General features: G+C 28.4%; 1 protein-coding gene across 1 annotated transcript in view; it reads right to left on the reverse strand.

Moving 5' to 3' along the window:
• Positions 1-1,379: 1,379 nt before the first annotated feature.
• The window catches only part of LOC135143022 (kinesin-like protein KIF18A), a 28,471-nt gene continuing 4,373 nt past the window's right edge, over positions 1,380-25,477 (reverse strand). Inside the window, exons 3-7 of the mRNA XM_064074847.1 lie at positions 19,507-20,167; positions 13,699-13,963; positions 13,269-13,641; positions 13,023-13,118; positions 1,380-1,930 (exon numbers count right to left, since the gene is read on the reverse strand). Coding sequence (XP_063930917.1) covers positions 1,866-1,930; positions 13,023-13,118; positions 13,269-13,641; positions 13,699-13,963; positions 19,507-20,167 — 1,460 coding nt within the window. The 3' untranslated portion in view covers positions 1,380-1,865. The remainder of the gene's footprint in view (positions 1,931-13,022; positions 13,119-13,268; positions 13,642-13,698; positions 13,964-19,506; positions 20,168-25,477) is intronic.

Here is a 25,477-nt window from a genome sequence, read left to right on the forward strand (position 1 = left end):
TTTGTCATTAATATCAATAAAAGAAATATTTGTTTATAAAAAACAACAGTTAGGGTTTAAGACAACACACCAATTAAACACTTAAAATTCGATAGTTTTATTGTGTACAGTTTTGGTAGATTTTTAACACATCTATTGTTACTTGTGTCTTGCAACAAAAAATGCCGCATTGTCGACATTTGTCAGAATATTTGTTAACATTACGGATATAAAGCCCATATTTTTCTCTTTTTTCGTTTCTGGATTCCCCATACTTTTAATTATTTTGGTATCAACTACAGTGCCAATTACCATTTATAAACCTTAAGGAACACAATTAAATCCGTTATCCACCCGTCTCTGAATGTGAGGCTGCACTAGTTGAAGATCGAGCTCTTTGAGAAATTATCGTCTTCTTCAAGAAACACTTGGTCTGTAAACTGAGTTTTACATTTTATATATATATGATGTATGCATTAATGGCCGCAAGGTTTAGGAAATTCATAAACTAAACAAAAGGCCATCTTTTTGTTTATCTATTACATGCCTACTCATTTAACAGCTTGTTAAAACATCTATTAGTTGAAGACCCAAAGTCGGTCAAAATTGACCCACTGCAACAAATATGTGATAACTATCATGTAACTAAAATCAAGTGGCGGAAAATATTCACATATTGTTGACAATACCAAAACAGGCAAAAAATAAAATCCAGGAGAAAAAATTTAAGAGATTGAAGAAAAGAGTCGCAAAAAAGTGGTTCGTGGGTCAAATTTGACCCAGGCTTGGGCATCCGAGGGTTAAATAACCATATTTTAAATAATCTTAAAATGCTGGTTAACAAGATTAACATATAATCACGAGAATTAGACGAAAATGAAAGCAACCTATTGCATATTTTTTTACCAGAGAAGTACTGATTAAAGACTTCATTGAGATTATTAAAATCGTCATTTCGGCAAGTAAGACTGAAAATTATATGTATACTGTATGTAATATGTAATCGACGGAGTATTAATTTTTAAAGATAACAAAACAGCAAAATTTGGATCTACACAAAAGTACCATACAATCGATAACTTGACCATTGTTTTACCCAGAAAAAAGAGTACCACGAAAAAACACGTGTCAAATATGTCACTACAAATTTTATAAATCACGTAGCACAAGATGTTCTCCAGTTTTTTTTTATTTTAATTTATAAGAATACTCTGTAAATTTTTAATTACAACCACAGTTACTCCGCTTTGCGGTACCTCCACAATAAACCCAACGCCCCACTGACCCTCCCTTCATGTCAACCCGCCACACAATGTGCTCACCCATCAAATCCCGGCTCGCGAGCACTTGATTGACGCCCGTGCCACCAGACCATATCCGAGTTCATAAATAAGCCCACCGAAAGCAAGCAATCTTTATTTTTCTCATAAACAACACACTCAGTCAATGCATAAATAAAGTGTTATCTCTATAAAACATAATATAAATTTAAAATACAAATAATACAAGAATGGCGCATCCACACCACCACTGCGAAATCATCGAGACGCACGCGGGTCCTCCGGCCATGCCGCACTTCTTCCTCATGCCCCTGGTGTTCCTGGGTAGTGCCGTGGTGTTCTCAGTGATAATCGTGGGGCTGCTGGTGGTGCTGGCGCGGGTGCGGCTGACGCCGGTGGTGCTCGCCCGAGAACATTTCGACGAGTCCGCCGCGGAGAATACTGTCGCAAGAGCTATAAACTATTTCACGCAGCTTAACCGTCGGGTAGGTTAAGCTTTCAATTTTTGTAGAGTATAAGGTAATTTCTGTACAAACTGTTTTAAATCTAAGTAATAAAATATTTAAGGGTAATTATAATATTCTGTAAATTACAACGGAGGGCGAGTTACGTCCTGAAGGCGGGGCGTTTCTTCAGCGGCTCGGGCCTGCCCACAGGCCTGTTGTCGCCACCTGCAACAGTGTCAACGAGGTTTAGTTTTAATTTTAATTCATAATGTGTAATTTAGTTGTTAATAAAGCAGTAGTTTAGATTACCATGAGTGTGAAACTGAGTTGATTTAACAATAAAAATTGGCAACTAAAAAGTAAAACGAGTAGCGAACGTCATTGCTTAAACCTTTCCAACAAAATTGGCTATTATGTTCCTAGATAACACAAAATTATGAAAGTAATGAAATTTTATAAAATTAGAAAAAAATGATGTATTTACATAATCGAAATAACAAAGTGTAAAAATACAAGCATAAAAAGAAAAATAAACTAACGGAACATGGAAAATTCATTAAAATTTCAATAACTTCAGAAATCTTGTGCTTGTAATTAGGTACTATAGACAAAAATTGGATTTTGTATTAAGTGTGAAAATACTTACCGACTGATAACTCGGATAGGTCAACGCACCGCGATCTTGAAGATAAATTAAACGAAAGAGAGGAGCAGAAACTGAAGGTAACAAAATACCCAGACAAATATCACACTGAAATTTTTTACTTAAAAATTGGAATTTTTGCTTTTCTAAAGTAAATATGGAATCAACCAACATTTTTCGCTGTTTGAAATTTTTTTGCGACCTTGTTTTCTGAAAACCATTATAGAGACAAAACTAGTGGCGTAAATTTTCGCAGTTTTTTTTTAACTTTTTTCAATTTTTAAATTTTGCAAATTTTCGATTTGAGTTTCTCGAGTTTTCAATCTTTGGCTTTCCCAATTCTTAGATTTTTGAATTTTGCTACTTTTTTTATTGGATTTTAAAACTTTTTCGTTTATTCGAGTTTGCAATTGTTGGATTCTTAGATTTTTTTTTTCAAATTTCCGATTTTCCCATGTTCCACTTTTGTAATTTTTTATTTTTCATTTCCAATATTTCAATTTTTCGATTTACAATTTTTCAATTTTGAGATATGTAATTCTTCCAATTTCCATTTTTAATTTTTTTTTCGATTATCCAACTTTTAGAATGTTTCAATTTTAAGATTTTGTAATTTTTCGATTTGAGTTCATCCAGTTTTCAATTATTACATATTTTCTTTATTTATTTAATTTTTCGGTTTTTCAATGTCCTGATTTAATTTTTTTTTAATGTAAAATTTTTCAATTTTTTGATTTTTCAATTCTTCAATTTTCTTATTTTCCTACTTTTTTTATTTGATTCTAAAACTTTTTCAAATTTTCGACTTTTCAATGATCTGATTTTATAATTTTGTGTTTTTCATTTTCAATTTCATTTCTTCAGTTTTTCGATTTTTCAATTTTTAATTTAATTTTACGATATATCTTCCAGTTTTCATTTTCAAATTTTTTAGTTTTTCGATTTTCCAACTTTTAGATGTTTCAATTTTTAGATTTTGTAATTTTTCGACGTGAATTGCTCGAGCTTTTAATGTTTGTTTTTTTTTATTTATTCGATTTATCGATTCTTCAATGTTCTGATTTCATAATTTTTCTTTTTTCGAAGTGAAATTTTTCACATTTTTTGGATTTTTCAATTCCCCGATTTTTGAATTTTCCTACTTTTTTTAATTGGATTCTAAAACTTTTTCATTTATTTCTTCAGTTTTCAATTTTTAATTCAATTTTGCGATATATGTCTTCCAGTTTTCATTTTGAAATTTTTTAGTTTTTCGATTTTCCAACTTTTAGATGTTTCAATTTTTAGATTTTGTAATTTTTCGATGTGAATTTCTCGAGTTTTCAATGCTTGTTTTTTTTATTTATTCAATTTATCGGTTCTTCAATGTTCTGATTTCATAACTTTTCTTTTGTCGAAGTGAAATTTTTCACATTTTTGGATTTTTCAATTCCCCGATTTTTGAATTTTCCTACTTTTTTTAATTGGATTCTAAAACTTTTTCATTTATTTCTTCAGTTTTCAATTTTTAATTCAATTTTGCGATATATGTCTTCCAGTTTTCATTTTCAAATTTTTTAGTGTTCCGATTTTCCAACTTTTAGATTTTTCAATTTTTTGATTTTGTAATTTTTCGATGTGAATTTCTCGAGTTTTCAATGTTTTTTTTTTATTTATTCAATTTATCGGTTCTTCAATGTTCTGATTTCATAATTTTTCTTTTTTCGAAGTGAAATTTTTCACATTTTTTTGGATTTTTCAATTCCCCGATTTTTAAATTTTCCTACTTTTTTTTATTGGATTCTAAAACTTTTTCATTTATTTCTTCAGTTTTCAATTTTTAATTCAATTTTGCGATATATGTCTTCCAGTTTTCATTTTGAAATTTTTTAGTTTTTCGATTTTCCAACTTTTAGATGTTTCAATTTTTAGATTTTTTAATTTTTCGATGTGAATTTCTCGAGTTTTCAATGCTTGTTTTTTTTTATTTATTCAATTTATCGGTTCTTCAATGTTCTGATTTCATAATTTTTCTTTTGTCGAAGTGAAATTTTTCACATTTTTGGATTTTTCAATTCCCCCCTTTTTGAATTTTCCTACTTTTTTTTATTGGATTCTAAAACTTTTTCATTTATTTCTTCAGTTTTCAATTTTTAATTCAATTTTGCGATATATGTCTTCCAGTTTTCATTTTGAAATTTTTTAGTTTTTCGATTTTCCAACTTTTAGATGTTTCAATTTTTAGATTTTTTAATTTTTCGATGTGAATTTCTCGAGTTTTCAATGCTTGTTTTTTTTTATTTATTCAATTTATCGGTTCTTCAATGTTCTGATTTCATAATTTTTCTTTTGTCGAAGTGAAATTTTTCACATTTTTGGATTTTTCAATTCCCCCCTTTTTGAATTTTCCTACTTTTTTTTATTGGATTCTAAAACTTTTTCATTTATTTCTTCAGTTTTCAATTTTTAATTCAATTTTGCGATATATGTCTTCCAGTTTTCATTTTGAAATTTTTTAGTTTTTCGATTTTCCAACTTTTAGATGTTTCAATTTTTAGATTTTGTAATTTTTCGATGTGAATTTCTCGAGTTTTCAATGCTTGTTTTTTTTATTTATTCAATTTATCGGTTCTTCAATGTTCTGATTTCATAACTTTTCTTTTGTCGAAGTGAAATTTTTCACATTTTTGGATTTTTCAATTCCCCGATTTTTGAATTTTCCTACTTTTTTTAATTGGATTCTAAAACTTTTTCATTTATTTCTTCAGTTTTCAATTTTTAATTCAATTTTGCGATATATGTCTTCCAGTTTTCATTTTCAAATTTTTTAGTGTTCCGATTTTCCAACTTTTAGATTTTTCAATTTTTTGATTTTGTAATTTTTCGATGTGAATTTCTCGAGTTTTCAATGTTTTTTTTTTATTTATTCAATTTATCGGTTCTTCAATGTTCTGATTTCATAATTTTTCTTTTTTCGAAGTGAAATTTTTCACATTTTTTTGGATTTTTCAATTCCCCGATTTTTAAATTTTCCTACTTTTTTTTATTGGATTCTAAAACTTTTTCATTTATTTCTTCAGTTTTCAATTTTTAATTCAATTTTGCGATATATGTCTTCCAGTTTTCATTTTGAAATTTTTTAGTTTTTCGATTTTCCAACTTTTAGATGTTTCAATTTTTAGATTTTTTAATTTTTCGATGTGAATTTCTCGAGTTTTCAATGCTTGTTTTTTTTTATTTATTCAATTTATCGGTTCTTCAATGTTCTGATTTCATAATTTTTCTTTTGTCGAAGTGAAATTTTTCACATTTTTGAATTTTTCAATTCCCCCCTTTTTGAATTTTCCTACTTTTTTTTATTGGATTCTAAAACTTTTTCATTTATTTCTTCAGTTTTCAATTTTTAATTCAATTTTGCGATATATGTCTTCCAGTTTTCATTTTGAAATTTTTTAGTTTTTCGATTTTCCAACTTTTAGATGTTTCAATTTTTAGATTTTGTAATTTTTCGATGTGAATTTCTCGAGTTTTCAATGCTTGTTTTTTTTTTATTTATTCAATTTATCGGTTCTTCAATGTTCTGATTTCATAATTTTTCTTTTTTCGAAGTGAAATTTTTAACATTTTTTGGATTTTTCAATTCCCCGATTTTTGAATTTTCCTACTTTTTTTTATTGGATTCTAAAACTTTTTCATTTATTTCTTCAGTTTTCATTTTAAAATTTTTCAGTTTTTCGATTTTACAACTTTCAGTAGATGTTTCAATTTTTAGATTCTGTAATTTTTCAATTGGAGTTTCTCGAGTTTTCAATTTTTTATTTTCTTTATTTATTCATTCAATTTTTTGTTTTTTCAATGTCCTGATTTCATTATTTTTCTTTTTTTCAATGTGAAAATGTTCAATTTTTGGATTTTTCAATTCTTAGATTATTTAATTTCAATACATATATTTTTTATTAATTGGTATTCATTTATTCGATTTTTCAATCTTCCGATTTTATTTTTTTTTCATTTTCACTATTTCTTTCTTCAATTTTTCGATTTAGAATTTTTCAGTTCTTCAGTTCAATTTTAGGATATGTAACATTTATAGTTTAAATTAAATTATATTAATTTAGATGTTTCAATTTTTCGATTTGGGTTTCTCGAGTTTTCAATTTTTCATTTTCTTTATTCAATCTTTCGTTTTTTCAATATCCCGATTTAATAATTTTTCTTTTTTTCAATGTGAATATTTTCAATTTTTGGATTTTAATTCAATTTTTTAATCTTCCGACTTTTTTTTATTGGATTATAAAACTTTTTCTTTTATTCGATTTTTCAATTTTTCGATTCTTCAATTTCTAATTTCTTTAAATTTTCGATAATCCAATGTTCTGATTTCATAATTTTCCTTTTTTTCGATGTGAAATTTTTCGCATTTTTGGATTTTTCAATTTCCCGATTTTTGAATTTTCCTACTTTTTATTAGATTTTTATTTATTCGAATTTTCAATTTTTCGATTTTAAATGTCTCAATTTTTCGATTCTTCTATTTCTAATTTCACTAAATTTTCTATAATCCAATGTTTCATTTTTTCAATTTTCCGATTTAGAATTTTTCAATTTTTCAGTTTTTCGATTTTCCGACTTTTAGTAATGTTTCAATTTTTAGATTTTGTAACTTTTGAGTTTTTCGAGTTTTCAATTTTTTATATTCAATTTTTCTGTTTTGCAATGTCCTGGTTTCATAAATTTTCTTTTTTCATTGTGAAAATTTCCAGTTCTTCGATTTTCCAACTTTTAGTAGATGTTTCAATTTTTAGATTCTGTAATTTTTCTATTGGAGTTTCTCGAGTTTTCAATTTTTTGTTTTCTTCATTTATTCAATTTTTCGGTTTTTCAATGTCCTGGTTTCATAATTTTTCTTTTTTCATTGTGAAAATTTTCAGTTGAATTCATCGATTTCTCAGTTCTTTACATTTTCGATTTTTCAATTATTCGATTTTATATTTTTTATTTTTTCATTTTCCATATTTCCTTTCTTCAATTTTTCCATTTAGAATTTTTCAATTTTTCAGTTTTTCGATTTTCCATCTTGTAGATGTTTCAGTTTTAGATTGCAATTTTTCGATTTGAGTTCATCGAGTTTCAATTGATTATTTTCTGCATTTTTTCAATTTTTCGGTTTTTCAATGTTCTGATTTCATAAGTTTTCTTTTTTTAATATGAAATTTTTCAATTTTTGTTTTTTTAATTCTTCGATTTTTGAATTTTCCTACTTTTTATTGGATTCTATAGCTGTTTTATTTGTTCGATTTTTCAATTTTTCGATTTTAAATTCTTCAGTTTTTCGATTTTTAATTTCTTCAAATTTTTTATTTTTCAATGATCCGATTTTATATTTTTTGTTTTCTCATACTGAATATTTCGTTTCTTCAATTTGTCGATTTACAATTTTTTATTTTTTTAGTTTAATTTTAGGATATGTAAACTCTTCTAGTTTTCATTTTAAAAATTTTCAGTTTATCGATTTTCCACTTTTAGATGTTTCAATGTTTAGATTTTGTAATTTTTTAGTTTTTCGAGTTTTCAATTTTTTATTTTCTTTATTTATTCAATTTTTCGGTTTTTCAATGTCCTGAGTTAATTTTTTTTTAATGTAAAATTTTTCAATTTTTTGATTTTTCAATTCTTCAATTTTCTTATTTTCCTACTTTTTTTATTTGATTCTAAAACTTTTTCAAATTTTCGACTTTTCAATGATCTGATTTTATAATTTTGTGTTTTTTCATTTTCAATTTCATTTCTTCAGTTTTTCGATTTTTCAATTTTTAATTTAATTTTACGATATATCTTCCAGTTTTCATTTTCAAATTTTTCAATTTTTCGATTTTCCAACTTTTAGATTTTGTAATTTTTCAATGCGAATTTTTCGAGTTTTCAATTTTTGTTTTTTTTTTTATTTATTTAATTTATCGGTTCTTCAATGCTCTGATTTCATAATTTTTCTTTATTCGAAGTGAAATTTTTCACATCTTTTGGGTTTTTCAATTCGCCGATTTTTTAATTTTCATACTTTTTTTTATTGGATTCTAAAACTTTTTCATTTATTTCTTCAGTTCTCATTTTTAAATTTTTCAGTGTTTCGATTTCCCAACTTTTAGTAGATGTTTAAATTTTTAGATTCTGTAATTTTTCAATTGGAGTTTCCCGAGTTTTCAATTTTTTATTTTTTCTATTTATTCAATTTTTTGGTTTTTCAATGTCCTGATTTCATTATTTTTCTTTTTTTCAATGTGAAAATGATCAATTTTTGGATTTTTCAATTCTTTGACTATTTAATTTCAATATTTTTTTTTGATTGGTATTCATATATTCCATTTTTCAATTTTCCGATTTTATTTTTTCGATTTAGAATTCTTCAGTTTTTCAGTTCAATTTTAGGGTATGTAACTTTTATAGTTTTTAGCTTTAAATTTTTCAGTTTTTTATTTTCCAACTTGTTTGTTTCAATTTTTCGATTTGGGTTTTTCGAGTTTTCAATTCTGCATTTTCTTTATTGAATCTTTCGGTTTTTCAATATCTCGATTCAATAATTTTTTTTTTTCAATGTGAAAATTTTCAATTTTTCGATTCTCCAATTTCTAATTTCTTTAAATTTTCGATAATCGAATGTTCTGATTTCATAATTTTCCTTTTTTTCGATGTGAAATTTTTCGCATTTTTGGATTTTTCAATTTCTCGATTTTTGAATTTTCCTACTTTTTATTAGATTTTTATTTATTCGAATTTTCAATTTTTCGATTTTAAATGTCTCAATTTTTCGATTCTTCAATTTCTAATTTCACTAAATTTTCTATAATCCAATGTTCCGATTTTATAATTATTTATTTTTTTATTTTCAATATGTATTTCATTTTTTCAATTTTCCGATTTAGAATTTTTCAATTTTTCAGTTTTTCGATTTTCCGACTTTTAGTAATGTTTCAATTTTTAAATTTCGTAATTTTTGAGTTTATAGAGTTTTCAATTTTTTGAGTTGAAATTTTTCGGGTTTTCAATGTCCTGGTTTCATAATTTTTCGTTTTTCATTGTGAAATTTTTGAATTCTTCGATTTCTCAATTCTTCATTTTCTAATTTCTTTAAATTTTCGATTTTTCAATGATTCGATTTTATATTTTTTACTTTTTCACTTTCAATATTTCCTTTCTTCAATTTTTCGATTTAGAATTTTTCAATTTTTTAGTTTTAGATTTTGTAATTTTTCGATTTGAGTTCATCGAGTTTTCAACTGATTATTATTTTCTGTATTTATTAAATTTTTCGGTTTTTCAATGTTCTCATTTTATAAGTTTTCTTTTTACAATATGAAATTTTTCAATTTTTGGATTCTTGAATTTTCCGACTTTTTTTTTATTGGATTCTATAACTGTTTTATTTGTTCGATTTTTCAATTTTCCGATTTTAAATTTTTGATTTTTCAATGATCCGATTTTATATTTTTCAAGTTTTCGATTTACAATTTTTCAATTCAATTTTGGGATATGTAACTCTTCCAGTTTTCATTTTTAAATTTTTTAGTTTTTCGATTTTCCATCTTTTAGATGTTTCAGTTTTTAGATTTTGTAATTTTTCGATGTGAGTTTCTCGAGTTTTTAATTTTTTATTTTCTTTATTTATTCAATTTTTTGGTTCTTCAATGTTCTGCTTTTTCTGTTTTTCGATGTGGATTTTTGGATTTTTCAGTTCTCCGATTTAATTTTCCTACATTTTTTATTGGATTCTAAAACTGTTTCATTTATTCGAGAATTCAATTCTTCGATTTTAAATTTCCCAATTTTTCCACTCTTCAATCATTTCTAATTTCTTTAAATTTTCGATAATCCAATGTTTAGATTTTATAATTTTTTATGTTATTAATTTTCAATATTTCACTTGTTCAATTTTTCAATTTGAAATTTTTCAATTTTTTCAGTTCAATTTTAGGATATGTAACTCTTCCAGTTTTAATTTTTAAATTTTTCAGTTTTTCGATTTTCCAACTTTTAGCTGATGTTTCAATTTTTAGATTTTGTAATTTTTCGATTTAAGTTTCTCGAGTTTTCAATTTGTTATTTTCTTTATTTATGTATTTATTCAATTTTTCGGTTTTTTAATGTGCTGAATTCATAACTTTTCTTTTTTTCAGTGTGAAATTTTTTAATTCTTCGATTGTTGAATGTTTCCACTTCTTTTTATTGGATTCTGAAACTTGTTCATTTATTCGATTTTTCATGATCCGATTTTGTACTTTTTTATTTTTCCATTTTCAATAATTCATTTCTTGAATTTTCCGATTTATTTCAATTTCAGGATATATAATTTTTCCAGTTTTCTAAATTTTTCAGTTTTTCGATTTGAGTTTCTCGAGCTTTCAATTTTTTATTTTCTTTATTTATTCATTTTTTCGGTTTTTCAATGTTCTGATTTCATAATTTTTCTTTTTTTTTTTTTCAATATGAAATTTTTCAATTCTTCGATTGTTGAATTTTCCCACTTTTTTTTAGATTCTCAAACTCTTTCATTTATTCGATCTTTCAATTTTTCGATTGTTCATTTTCTAATTTGTTCAAATTTTTGATTTTTTATGATCTGATTTCACAATTTTTCATTTTTTCAATGTGAAATTTTCCATTTTTGGATTTTTCAATTCTTCAGTTGTTGAATTTTCCCACTTTTTATTCTATTTTTCAATTTTTCGATTTTAAATTTTCCAATTTTTCGATTGTTCATTTTCTAATTTCTTCAAATGTTCGATTTTTCTTGATCCGATTTTATAATTTTTTTAGTTTTTAATTCAATTTTAGGATATGTAATTCTTCCAGTTTTCATTTTTAAATTTTTCAGTTTTTCGATTTTCCAACTTTGAAATGTTTCAATTTTTAGATTTGGTAATTTTTCGACTTGGGTTTATCGAGTTTTCAATTTTTTATTTATTTAATTCCTCGGTTTTTCAATGTTCTCATTTCATAATTTTGCTTTCTCTAAAACTGTTTCATTTATTCGAGTTCTCAATTTTTCGATTTTGCATTTTTAAATTTTCGACATTTCAATTATCCAGTTTTATAATTATTATTTTTTTCATTTTCAATATTTCATTTCTTCAATTTTTCGATTTACAATTTTTCAGTTTTTCAGTTTTCCCAAATTTTAGATGTTTTAAGTTCAGATTTTGTAATTTTTCGATGTGGTTTTGAATTTTTTATTTTCTTTCATTTATTCAATTTTTCAAATTGTAGTTTTTCGTTTCGGTTTTTATTAACTTTATTTTTTCAATTTTTCGGTTTTTCAGAGTTTTGATTGTTGGTTTTTAATGTGAAAATTTTCAATTTTAAGATTTTAGAATTTTGGATTTTACAATTTTTGGATTTTCCCAATTTTCGTTTCGATTTATTTTTTTTCCAACTGCAACTTTTCCATTTTTTGCAGTTTTAGGAATTAAAAAAAAAAATGAAAAATTGCAAAATGGTAAAATTCAAAAATGAAAAAACGAACAGCATAAAATGAAAACTTTCAAAAATCTAAAAATCTGAAATCAAGAACTTGAAAAAATATGAAGTATCTTTTGATTTGTTTTGACGATTATGCTCGACATGACATTTTGGGAAAAGGAGACGATTGAGTCAATTTTCCATACTTTCATCCTTTGTACATCCAAGAGGTTCGTTAAAAACTTCAAAAATGTTACTTTTCAAGCATTTTTTGTGTTTTCCAGCATTTCCAGCACCCAACGGACTCGAAAACACAAAAGAAACCATCAAATTCTAGCTAGAAATCTTATTTTTGTCGAATTTTGTTAATTCTGAGGCATACTACAACTTGTTTTGACGATTCTGATCGAAAAAATGAAAATCCAACAATTGCAAAATCAAATATTTAAAATTTAAATAAACGAAAAATTATAAAATCGAAAGAAACGAACACACAAAAATTTAAACATCGGGAAAATAAAAATAAAAATCAAGAACTTGAAAAATTGAGGAACGAAAAATCAAAAATTGAAATAAATTAAAATTGAAAAAACGGAAACTTATGAAACAGGAACATTTAAAAATGGAAAAATTGAAAAATTAAAGAAAACGATTTACCACAAGTATAGAGACAAAATATTTTGCATACTTCAGAGACGATTTATTAAAAAAATTTTGAGATGACGTCATAGATTTTTTGAGAGGGGATAGACAGATAGATGAAAACGGGAAACCACATTTTTGTACTCTAGAGGTCATGAAAGTTGTAGTAGAATTTTTAAGGTTAGCAAAATCAATCAAGTACCCCGGTTGTTACTGGAGTGTAGCGGACACACAAGGGGCGTTCGCGACTCGTTTTACTTTCTAGTTCGATTGAGAAAGCGGCACTCACAACCGGCAAGTAATTCCGCTTTCGTCGGATATTGGCAGGTATTAGAAGCACAATGGCTGATGCCAAGAAGGGTCAAAGTCATCTTGTTTAGTATGTTATACGACACTCACAAACAACAAATTTTCTACAAATTCGGCAATTCATTCTAATCATTTATTTAAAACTAAACTGTAGAATAAGACTCGAAAATAGGAAACTTTACGGCGAACCTTGACCAACTTTCCATTAAAATCAATAAATAAATAAATACAATAAATTCTTTGCGGCACAGCTCCCATGCACACCTCCAAACTACTTTCTGCTTCTCTCACCTGCCCCTCTCTGCCTCGTCGCCGACACGGCCCTCTTTTCCTTCATCGCATTGAAAATCTCCCTTCTCTTTTTAATCGCGTTAGGCGTCTTGTACACTGAAACCAAACAAAAACCCCAATCAGCGAAATGCTTTAATGACTCCACTTATATACAAGTCACACACTAATAATTTCTTTCGCCAAATAAATTGAAAACGACACCGTAGAAAATTTCGGTTATTACGGCATTTAGAAACTCGATCCCACCTTTGGCCATAAGTTCTTCCGCGCACACTTTCACTTTGGGCTTCGGGGGCTCCATGACGAACGTGGAGTTCAGCCCGTTCACGTTCTCGTCGTTGATCTTGCGCTTGGGGGGGCGCAGCTCCACGTCCGTCGACGACGTGCTCGTCGTCGAGCTCAGGCCGGAGTCCACGGGGCTGTCCCAGGTGATGTTCCTCTTGCCTTGGAGGTGATTGACGAGGGTCTGGTACTCCTGGTGCAACAAGTCGCTGGCGAAGCCGTGTCCTCGCAGCTGCAGGTAGCACGACTGCAGCATCTTGCACGTCTTCTCCAGCAGGTTGGCGCGGGACTTGAGCTCCTCTTCGAGGAGGGAACACTTCTTCTGCATGATGTCGGTCTAACGAAGAGATCACGAAGTTAAAAAAAAATATACGTTTTGGTGGCTTTTATTTACTTGGTTTTGGGCTTCTATCCTGGCCAACATTTCGTTCTGTAGTTCAGCGGCCGTCTCCACCTCTGGGTGTTTCTGTATGAACTCTGACATTTTTTGCTCTAAATTGATTTTCTCGAGTTTCATTTGGGCGAGTTCGCTTTTGAAGCTTTCTTCTTGACGATTAAACCGGCCCACACTGTTGCCAATCCGACGATGCGCTTCCTCCTTTTCCCCTTGGTCGGCCAGAAGACCGCTCAAGCGAGAATCTGCGTCTTCCTTCAGCTGCCTATTTAAATAATAAACAAATCTATACTTATATAATAAAGCTGAAGCTGTTGTTTATTTGAACACGCTAATCTCAGAAACTACTGGTTCAAATTCAAAAAATCTTTTTGTGTTGGATAGTCCATGTATCATATCTACATATAGGCTATATAAAATCACGCTACGATCATTAGGAGCGAAGTAGCAATGAAAAATTGGTCTAAAGAGTTTAGACAGTACTTCCCTCGCTATCGGAAACTTGACGACTGCATGCCTATTGTGTTTTTTTTCTCATTACATTTTTGTAGTGGGAATTTAAAAAAAAATTGCGATGACGTCATCAACATTTTTGCAAGGACACGTATATCAGTTGGGATAGATGTAGTGTAATACTAAGAATAAAATTATTATATTCTCAAATTTTCGGGAAAATGAATTGGGTCGTTTGAATATTGATTTGTAATAATCAATAAAATAACGAAACAATTTACTCACGTATACCTACGTATCAGAGGCAACCGAAAATCGTGTATGTATAAACATTGTTAATTTAAGATGACAGGCGTAACAGCATACGCGAGAGCCAAACAGAGAAACTGTAAACAAAACGACCGTCGGTTTTATTGCTTCGACTTCCGCTTATTATATAAAACATTGGGTTTTATTTTAATTCTTGACGGTGAAATTCACAATTGCTTGATTATAAACATGTCTATTTCACATTCGCGGAACCAAGTGAACGCATAAAACAAATGCAGGTCTGTAATGTTAAAGTCGATGTAAATAAGCGTGCTACCCTTATGTTTCAACCGAGTTTTTCCTTTAACAAATTTTGTGTCTACCAAATTGGGTTGGTTGGGGTGTAATACTAATAATAAGTGTTGCCTTTAATTTAATCAATAAAATAAATTGACTTCATTAATTTTTTTGAACCACCTCTTAAGAAAATCTAAAAAATATGAATGGAATGATAAATCACAAGTACAAACTCATCATATTTTTTGCATTTTAGATAGGATTTATTCAGCAAAATTTAAGGGTGACGTCATCAATTTTTTTAGGAGGGATGAACAAATACATTTTGAACAAAAGTTTACCATGCTTATAATAACTTTAAAATATTCCCAAGATTTCAAAGCATTCGGTTTTGTAATTCCTGATTAAATCGATAAAATAAATTCACGCCTTCATTAATTTTTTTGAGTCACCCTGCATATGCAAATCCAAAAATATGAATGGAATGATAAATCACAAGTACAGACTCATCATATTTTGTGCATTTTAGATACGATTTATTCGGCAAACTTTTGAGCCGACGTCATCAGTTTTTTGTAGAAGATAACCAAATATATTTTGACTAAAAATTTATTATGCTCTTTATAACCTTAAAACATCTGCAAGATTTCAAAGCATTCGGTTTTGTAGTTCCTGATTAAATCAATAAAATAAATTTACGCATTCATTAATTTTTTTGAGTCACCCTGTATATGCAAATCGAAAAAATTTGAATGGAATGATAAATCACAAGAAGAGACTCACCATATTTTGTACATTTTAGATAGGATTTTTTCAGCAAAATTTTGTGGTGACATCATAAATTTTTTAGGGGGGACGACCAAATACGTTTTGATCAAAAATTTACCATGCTTATGATAATTTTAAAATGTCTTCAAGATTTCGAAGCATTCGGTTTTGTAGTTCCTGAGTAAATCAGTAAAATAAATTTACGCTTTCATTTAATTTCTTGAATCACCCTGTATATGCAAATCCAAAAAATATGAATGGAGTGATAGATCACAAGTACAGGCTGATCATATTTTGTACATTTTAGATATGATTTATTCGGCAAATTTTCGAGCTGACGTCATCAAGTTTTTGGAGGGGATAAGCAAATATATTTTGACTAAACATTTATTATGCCCTTTATAACCTTAAAACATGTGCAAGATTTCAAACCATTCGGTTTTGTAGTTCCTGAGTAAATCAGTAAAATAAATTTACGCTTTCATTTATTTTCTTGAATCACCCTGTATATGCAAATCCAAAAAATATGAATGGAGTGATAGATCACAAGTACAGACTCATCATATTTTGTACATTTTAGATATGATTTATTCCACAAACTTTTGAGCTGACGTCATCAAGTTTTTGGAGGGGATAAGCAAATATTTTTTGACTAAAGATTTATGATGCTCTTTATAGCCTTAAAACATCTGCAACATTTCAAAGCATTCTGGTTAGCAGATTAAAAATTAAATTTCAAAATGTTGTTTTATAATTTTGATTTTTTTTCCAAAAATCTGGACGTTTCGGGTGAAAAGTCGATTCAGAGTTGTAAACTACATGTGTAGGACTATGTTATTTTATACAATTGAAAACCCATTTACTATGTACAATTTTGAAGTGACGTCATCGCATTAGTGGTGGGGATGATTAGACAAATTTTGGTTAGCGTTTTACCATCTACATGATATTCTTAATATAAGTACAAAATTTCACAACAATCGGTCGAGTACTTTCGGAGATTATCTGTCTAATAAAAATCCGGGACGGCAGACCGACAGACGGACAGACGGACGGACAGACGGACGGACAGACGGACAGACAGACGGAAATGGGAGACCTATTTCTTCTCGTCTTCTAGGGGTCATGAAAGATCGAGAAAACGTAAAAGTAGAGAGTCGGCCGACGGACTCGATTACAATACTTCCTTTGCTTACGCTCGGGAAGTAAAAATTCGGAAAAACGGGAAAATTATTCCTCCTTTGACAGCTTCCGTTGCTTACGCTGCTTAAACGGTTAAAGTTACGTAAAAATCATGTATAACGAAATTGTTCCCCTCTAAAAGTTCTAAAGAAAAGTCCGCGACAGCACATGTCTATCTTTTAAGGTCGAGTCAGTATAACCTTTTTTATGGTAATGAAATTTGTTCTAAAATAATAATGCATTATGTATAAAATTCTCGCGTCACAATGTTTGTAACCGAACTTCTCCGAAATGGGTAGACCGATTTGTATGAAATTTTTTATGTCTATTCGGTAGGTCTGACAATAGGTTGTAAACTATTTTTTAAACCCCTAAGTGATAAGGGTGGCCCACCCTAAAAAATTTTTGTCTATTTTTTTGACAAATTTTTTTATTTTTATTTTTTTAAGATTTGACATAAAAAAATACACACAACCCTAAATTTTCACCTTTCCACCACCAACCCCCATTTATTAATCATCTATAAAATAAAAATCAATTGCTGTTCCTATTAGTCACACTAAAACTCAAAAACGGCTTGACCGATTTGAAACATTTTTTATATTACGGGGATGCTTTATAAATAAAAAACATAAAGATAACTTAAAAGAACAGTAAAAAATTAAAAAATTCTAAACATTTTGTATGGGAATCGCCACTTCGAATTACTGTCAATAGTTGGCGTCTCTGACGGACCTGTCGTCTAACTGACGTGTCATACAAAACTAATTCTTCCGTGTGATTGTGAAAAGTACATATATTGCATTTGAAATCGTTCTTTGTTTTTTCGTACAAAAAAAAACGTCGTTTATTTTAAGAAAAGTCTTGGTTAAATTTAATTACATATTGCGAAAGTTTCTTATTCATTTTGATCTGCCAATCTATTTACCTATATTCACTTTGTTGGTTTTGACAAAACCTAAAACTTTACCGTTATTCGAGGATTTAATTTGAAGTTTTCAATATTTTAAAATTCTCAAGACAAAATTTACAGATTTGATTGACTGTGAAAATAATTCTGTGTCGTTTTATGAAGTTCATTAAAATGCCGAGAAGACGAGAACCTCACATAGGTCTACGAATCAAATGTGCGACGAACTACCTCAGGTGCAAACCGCATTGATTTATTTCATGGGTAATTCGGATATGCAAGTTGATCAGCGTTATGCTCATAATCAACATAATCAAACATTGAAGCGAGACATTGGGTGGTATGAATAAAACTGAGTAGATACTCATATTCGAAGTACGAAATACCTACTTCATTATTTATTACTCTTATATACCTGAGCATCTATGTACTGAGTACCTACTGGGAAACATTGTATCTCCCCGGACACAAACTGAACATCTACGCGTTTTGCGAGCATTTAATCTAGATGTGAGCATCGGCGTGGCAAATAACTGAGCTGTCTGTAAAGTAGCTTAGAAAACCAGTAGGATCGTTGTAAGAGTGAATTTTAACTAAACATGGTGACTTTCATGAATGTGAAACGTCGTCAAAAGGTGCATTCAGTTTGAAAAACACATTAGGAGCAGGAATATCGAAAACTTTTCATGTAATTAACTTTTATTTATTCATAAATTGTGCAGTGCATTTTTTCTAACACTGGCCATAGAGATTCCCATCTCAAGGTGTCTACCCCATACTAACTTATATTTTGGTGACTCGATTTTTGCCTTGATGGTTGAACACTGTCACTGTTGTCCTTTTTTGTTGTATCGAGATGCTACTTGAGCATCAACTGTTACTTACTGAAGTATTAGTATCATCTAGAAAAACTAGAAATATTTTGATTTGATATTCGAGTAGATACTTCGTATTTCGAGTATGAGCATCTACTGAGTTTTATTTATATCAACCATTGTCAAAAAATTGATCGAACGTTGTTTCGACAGAACTTCCTTCGCACCAAAAGTATAATGAAACATATTCAGCATTTTCGAGTTGAGTCTTTTCTTCACACAATTTTGTGATGACCTAATCAACATTTACTATCAACATGTTGATATACCACCTTGGATTGGTGCAGTGTAATACTAAAAATAACTGTATTGTATTCCCAAAATTATCTGCGAAAATCGAGTGAGCCATTCCATCAATTTTTTGGGGGGAATAAATAAATATTCTTAACAATTTACCATGCTTACAATAACTTTAAAACGTCTGCAAGATCTCAAAGTATTCATTTTTGCAACTCTTGAGTTATTCACTAAAATAAATTGACTGATCCATATATTTTTTTGAGTCACTGTAAAAGCAAATCTAAAAAATATGAATGCAGTGATAAATTACGAAAATATACTGATGATATTTTCCACATTTTAGATAGGATTTATTCGGCAAAATCTTGAGATGACGTCTTCAAGTTTTTGGGCTTGATAAACAGATATATTTTGATTGAAAACCCACCATGTCAAACAGTAACTTCAAAACGTCTGCAATATTTCAAAATTCAGTTTTGCAATTCTTGATTCAATCAATAAAATAAATTGACTCAGTGATTAATTTTTTTGAGACACCCCCTATAAGCAAAACTAAAAAATATGAATGGAATGATAAATCACAAGTATAGTCTCATCCTATTTTGGACATTTTAGATAGGATTCATTTGGCAAAATTTTGGGCTGACGTCATCAATTTTTTGGAGGGGATAAGTAAATATATTTTGAATACAAATTTATTATGCTTATCATATGTTTAAAACATCTGCAAGATTTCAAAGCATTCGATTTTGCAGATTCAAAATTAAATTGGAGGTGAAACGGAGTTCACGGGGTCAGCTAGTAATTAAATAAATACAATAAATAAAAAATTACCTCCGCAAAATCACGATCTTCTCCGAACCCTCCACGTTGTGCATCTTATCCAGGAGCTTCCTCCTATCTTCGATCATCTTCGTCAGCTGCGCCGACAGCTTCGGGTCCACCTTCTTCTCGCTGACCTTCTCCTTCAGCTGATTCCTCACCTTCTCCAGCTCTTTTTTCAGCTCCTCCACGATCTTCACGTACTCGCCCACGTGCAGTTCCACGTTGACCACGTTCTTCTTAACATCGGACTTAATCTTCTTAGCCCTCGTCGCGTATTTCAGGGTGTTGTACGTGTCGTCGTAGCTGAGAGACGACGGCGACACGTTGGCCACCATCACCGTCTGGCAGTTGCCGCCCAAGCTGTCCTTGAGCAACCTGGTGAGCTTGGAGTCGCGGTAAGGAATGTACTTCTGGCCGTCGGCTAGGCTGTTGATGCAGTTGCCGAGGGCGAGGAGGGACTTGTTGATGTTGGCCCCTTCGGCGAATCGGGCGCCCCCGTAGCCGGTGACGGAGCCCCTTTCGCTGCCTGCTAGATCGATCATGCTGAGTTTGGCGGCGCGGACTTCTCGGGTGGCTTTCATTTCCATCTGGATGTAGACTTGGAAGACGGCGTGGGAGCGGGAGCTCTCGGCGTTGGCGTCCGTGGGGTGCTGGGTCCGGTTGCTGTTACCTAGAGATGTGGGAGTTAGAGGCGGCCATTTTGTGCCACGACAAGGTCACTACAGGCATTTTTGTTTGTGTTGTTTCTAGTAAAAAGTATAGTGCTCCAACGAAAATTGTGGTTTCATTATTTTGACTTCCAAGTGCCTGGTTTATGAATAGAGAATATCTTAAACTAATACTACTAAAGATAAGTGAGACCTGTTTAAATTTGAAATTGAGAAATCGAAAATTTGAAAAATTAAGAAATCTTAGATTAATTTAAAAAAATCATTGTTGCCAACTTAAATTTGAGTGCGGACCCATAAATATTACCACATTTTTCACGTGATTGGTACCCCTGAAATGGGGGACATTTTATCCGTCTACAGAAAAATCTAAAAATGTAAAATTTAGAAATTCGAAAAATTGAAATATAGAAATATCGAAGAACTGAAGAATTAAAAAATCGAAAAAAAAAAATTGAAAAACTCGCAAAAATTGAAGAATCGAAAAAAATTGAAAAATTAAAAAATCGAAAATTCTAAAATTTAAAAATCGAAAACCCGAGAAATCGAAAATCCAAAATTGAAAATAATCTAAAAAAATTTAAAAATCTGAAAATTGAAGATTCGAAAAACTGAAAAATCGTGAAGTTGAAAGATTAAAATATCGGACAATTGAAACGAAAAATTGGAAAATTCCAAAACAGAAATTACCAAAAATTGGGAAATCGAAAGAGCGAAAAATTGGAACAATCGAAAAATCTAAAATTCAAAACATTGAAAAATTAAAATATCGAAAAAATGTAAAATCGGAAAACTGAAAAATTAAAAAATCAAAAAAAAACGAGAAATCGAAAATTCAAAATTGAAAAACTCGCAAAAATTGAAGAATCGAAAAAATTTAAAAATTCCAAAACTGAATTGAATCGAAAAACTGGGAAATCAAAACATCGAAAAATTGGAAAATCGAAAAATCTAAAATTTAAAAATCGAAAACCCGAGAAATCGAAAATCCAAAATTGAAAATAATCTAAAAAAGTTAAAAATCTGAAAATTGAAAATTCGAAAAACTGAAAAATTGTGAAATTGAAAAATTAAAATATCGGACAATTGAAACGAAATATTGGAAAATTCCAAAACAGAAATGACCAAAAATTGAGGAATCGAAACAGCGAAAAATTGGAACAATCGAAAAATCTAAAATTTAAAACATTGAAAAATTAAAATATCGAAAAAATGTAAAATCGGAAAACTGAAAAATTAAAAAATCAAAAAAAAAACGAGAAATCGAAAATCCAAAATTGAAAAACTCGCAAAAATTGAAGAATCGAAAAAATTTAAAAATTCCAAAACTGAATTGAATCGAAAAACTGGGAAATCAAAACATCGAAAAATTGGAAAATCGAAAAATCTAAAATTTAAAAATCGAAAACCCGAGAAATCGAAAATCCAAAATTGAAAATAATCTAAAAAAGTTAAAAATCTGAAAATTGAAGATTCGAAAAACTGAAACATCGTGAAGTTGAAAGATTAAAATATCGGACAATTGAAACAAAAAATTGGAAAATTCCAAAACAGAAATGACCACAATTTGGGAAATCGAAACAGCGAAAAATTGGAACAATCGAAAAATCTAAAATTTAAAACATTGAAAAATTAGAATATCGAAAAAATGTAAAATCGGAAAACTGAAAAATTAAAAAATCGAAAATAAAAATGAGAAATCGAAAATCCAAAATTGAAAAACTCGCAAAAATTGAAGAATCGAAAAAATTAAAAAATTCCAAAACTGAATTGAATCGAAAAACTAGGCAATCAAAACATCGAAAAATTGGAAAATCGAAAAATCTAAAATTTGAAAATCGAAAACCCGAGAAATCGAAAATCCAAAATTGAAAATAATCTAAAAAAGTTAAAAATCTGAAAATTGAAAATTCGAAAAACTGAAAAATTGTGATATTGAAAGATTAAAATATCGGACAAATGAAACGAAAGTTGGAAAATTCCAAAACAGAAATGACCAAAAATTGGGAAATCGAAACAGCGAAAAATTGGAACAATCGAAAAATCTAAAATTTAAAACATTGAAAAATTAGAATATCGAAAAAATGTAAAATCGGAAAACTGAAAAATTAAAAAATCGAAAATAAAAATGAGAAATCGAAAATCCAAAATTGAAAAACTCGCAATAATTGAAGAACCGAAAAAATTTAAAAATTCCAAAACTGAATTGAATCGAAAAACTGGGAAATCAAAACATCGAATAATCTAAAATTTAAAAATCGAAAACCCGAGAAATCCAAACAGCGAAAAATCGGAACAATCGATAAATCTAAAATTTAAAACATTGAAAAATTAGAACATCAAAAAAATGTAAAATCGGAAAACTGAAAAATTAAAAAATCGAAAATAAAAATGAGAAATCGAAAATCCAAAATTGAAAAACTCGCAAAAATTGAAGAATCAAAAAAATTTAAAAATTCCAAAACTGAATTGAATCGAAAAACTGGGAAATCAAAACATCGAAAAATTGGAAAATCGAAAAATCTAAAATTTAAAAATCGAAAACCCGAGAAATCGAAAATCCAAAATTGAAAATAATCTAAAAAAGTTAAAAATCTGAAAATTGAAAATTCGAAAAACTGAAAAATTGTGAAATTGAAAAATTAAAATATCGGACAATTGAAACGAAACATTGGAAAATTCCAAAACAGAAATGACCAAAAATTGAGGAATCGAAACAGCGAAAAATTGGAACAATCGAAAAATCTAAAATTTAAAAATCGAAAATCCAAAATTGAAAATAATCTAAAAAATTAAAAAATCTGAAAATTGAAGGTTCCAAAAACTGAAAAATCGTGAAATTGAAAGATTAAAATATCGGACAATGGAAACGAAAGTTGGAAAATTCCAAAACAGAAATGACCAAAATTTGGGAAATCGAAACAGCGAAAAATCGGAACAATCGAAAAATCTAAAATTTAAAACATTGAAAAGTTAGAACATCGAAAAAATGTAAAATCGGAAAACTGAAAAATTAAAAAATCGAAAATAAAAATGAGAAATCGAAAATCCAAAATTGAAAAACTCGCAAAAATTGAAGAATCGAAAAACTGGGAAATCAAAACATCGAAAAATTGGAAAATCGAAAAATCGAAAACCCGAGAAATCGAAAATCCAAAATTGAAAATAATCTAAAAAAGTTAAAAATCTGAAAATTGAAAATTCGAAAAACTGAAAAATTGTGAAATTGAAAAATTAAAATATCAGACAATTGAAACGAAACAGAAATGATCAAAAAATGAGGAATCGAAACAGCGAAAAATTGGAACAATCGAAAAATCTAAAATTTAAAAAATTGAAAAATTAAAATATCGAAAAAATGTAAAATCGGAAAACTGAAAACTGGAGAAATTGAAATATTCCAAAATTAAAATGACAGAGAATTGAAAATGTCAAAAAATGAAATGACGAAAAGTTGGAAAATCAAAATATCGAAAAATTGGAAAATCGAAAAGCCAAAAAGCCGAAAATTCAAAAAACCGAGAAATACAAACAAAGAAAAATTCAAAAACCGAAACATTGAGAGATTGATAAAAAAATCGAAACATCGAGATTTTGATTTAATCTCGATAAAACGAGAAATCAAAAAATTGAAAAATCGAAAAATAATAAACTTTAAAAAACTAAAAATAAAAAAATTTTAAAATTAAAAGATTCACCATCTATAAATTGAAAGACCTAAAATTTTAAAATCGTTCGAGAAATTGAAAAATTCCAAAACTGAAATGACGAAAAATTGGAACATGGAAAAATTGTAAAATCGAAAATTTCAACGGAAAACTGTAGAATCGAAAAATTAGAAAATCGAGAAATCAAAACATCAAAAAATCTAAAATCCAACATTTAAAAACTCGAAAAAATTTAAAAATTGGAAAATTGAAGAAACGAAAAACTGAAAAATTCCAAAACAGAAATGATGAACAATTTGAAAATCGAAGCATTAAAAAATTGGAAAAATCGAAAAATCGAGAAATTAAAAAATTTCCAAATTAAAATAACGAAAAATTGGGAATTCCAAACATCGAAAAATTAGAAAATCGAAAATTTCAAAATCGAAAAATTAAAAAATGAGATATCGAGGCATCAAAAGGTCGAAAAAATGGAAAATTGAAAAACCGAAAAGTCGAAAAATCCAAAATTTAAAAAATAGAAAAAATCTGAAAATTGAAATTTGAAAAACGAAAAATCGAAAAATTGAAAAATTAAAATATCAAAAAATTAAAGAAACGCAAAACTGAAAATTCGAGAAATTGAAATGACGAAAAATCGGAAAATCGAAAATATAAAAAATCGAAAAATCGAAAAATCTAAAAATTGAAAAATTCCATAAATGAAATGACGCATAGTTGGAAAATCAAAACATAAAAAAATTGGAAAATTGAAAAGCCAAAAAGCCGAAAATTCGAAAAACCGAGAAATCTAAACAAAGAATTCAAAAAGCGAAACATGGAAAAAGCGAAACATCGAGAAATCGAAAAATTAAAACTGAAAAATTGAAATTTAAAAAAATTGATAAATCGAAAAATTGAAAAATAGAGAAATTGATAAAAAAATCGAAACATCGAGATTTCGATTTAATCTCCATAAATCGAGAAATAAAAAAATTGAAAAATCTAAAAATAAAAAATTTTAAAAATCGAAAAATAAAAAATTTTAAAATCGAAAGATCGGGAAATTGAAAAATTCAAAACTGAAATGACAAAAAATTGGAAAATCGAAACATGGAAAAATTGGAAAATCGAAAATTTCAAATTGAAAAATTAAAATATGTAAAAAAAAAACCTGTGAAATCGAAAATCCAGCATTTAAAAACCCGAAAAAATTGAAAAATTGAAGTAAAACCAAAAATCGAAAAATTCCAGAACAGGTCGAAAAAATGGAAAATTGAAAAACCGAAAAATCGAAAAATCCAAAATTTAAAAAATAGAAAAAATCTGAAAATTGAAATTTGAAAAACGAAAAATCGAAAAATTGAAAAATTAAAATATCAAAAAATTAAAGAAACGCAAAACTGAAAATTCGAGAAATTGAAATGACGAAAAATCGGAAAATCCAAAATATAAAAAATTTAAAAATCGAAAAATCTAAAAATTGAAAAATTCCATAAATGAAATGACGCATAGTTGGAAAATCAAAACATCAAAAAATTGGAAAATTGAAAAGCCAAAAAGCCGAAAATTCGAAAAACCGAGAAATCTAAACAAAGAAGAATTCAAAAAGCGAAACATGGAAAAATCGAAACATCGAGAAATCGAAAAATTAAAACTGAAAAA

The sequence above is a fragment of the Zophobas morio genome, unplaced genomic scaffold (assembly GCF_036711695.1).
Source record: "Zophobas morio isolate AGI-343-1 ecotype UQ-CSIRO unplaced genomic scaffold, CSIRO_AGI_Zmor_V1 ptg000057l, whole genome shotgun sequence".
In the NCBI taxonomy this organism is placed as follows: domain Eukaryota; kingdom Metazoa; phylum Arthropoda; class Insecta; order Coleoptera; family Tenebrionidae; genus Zophobas; species Zophobas morio.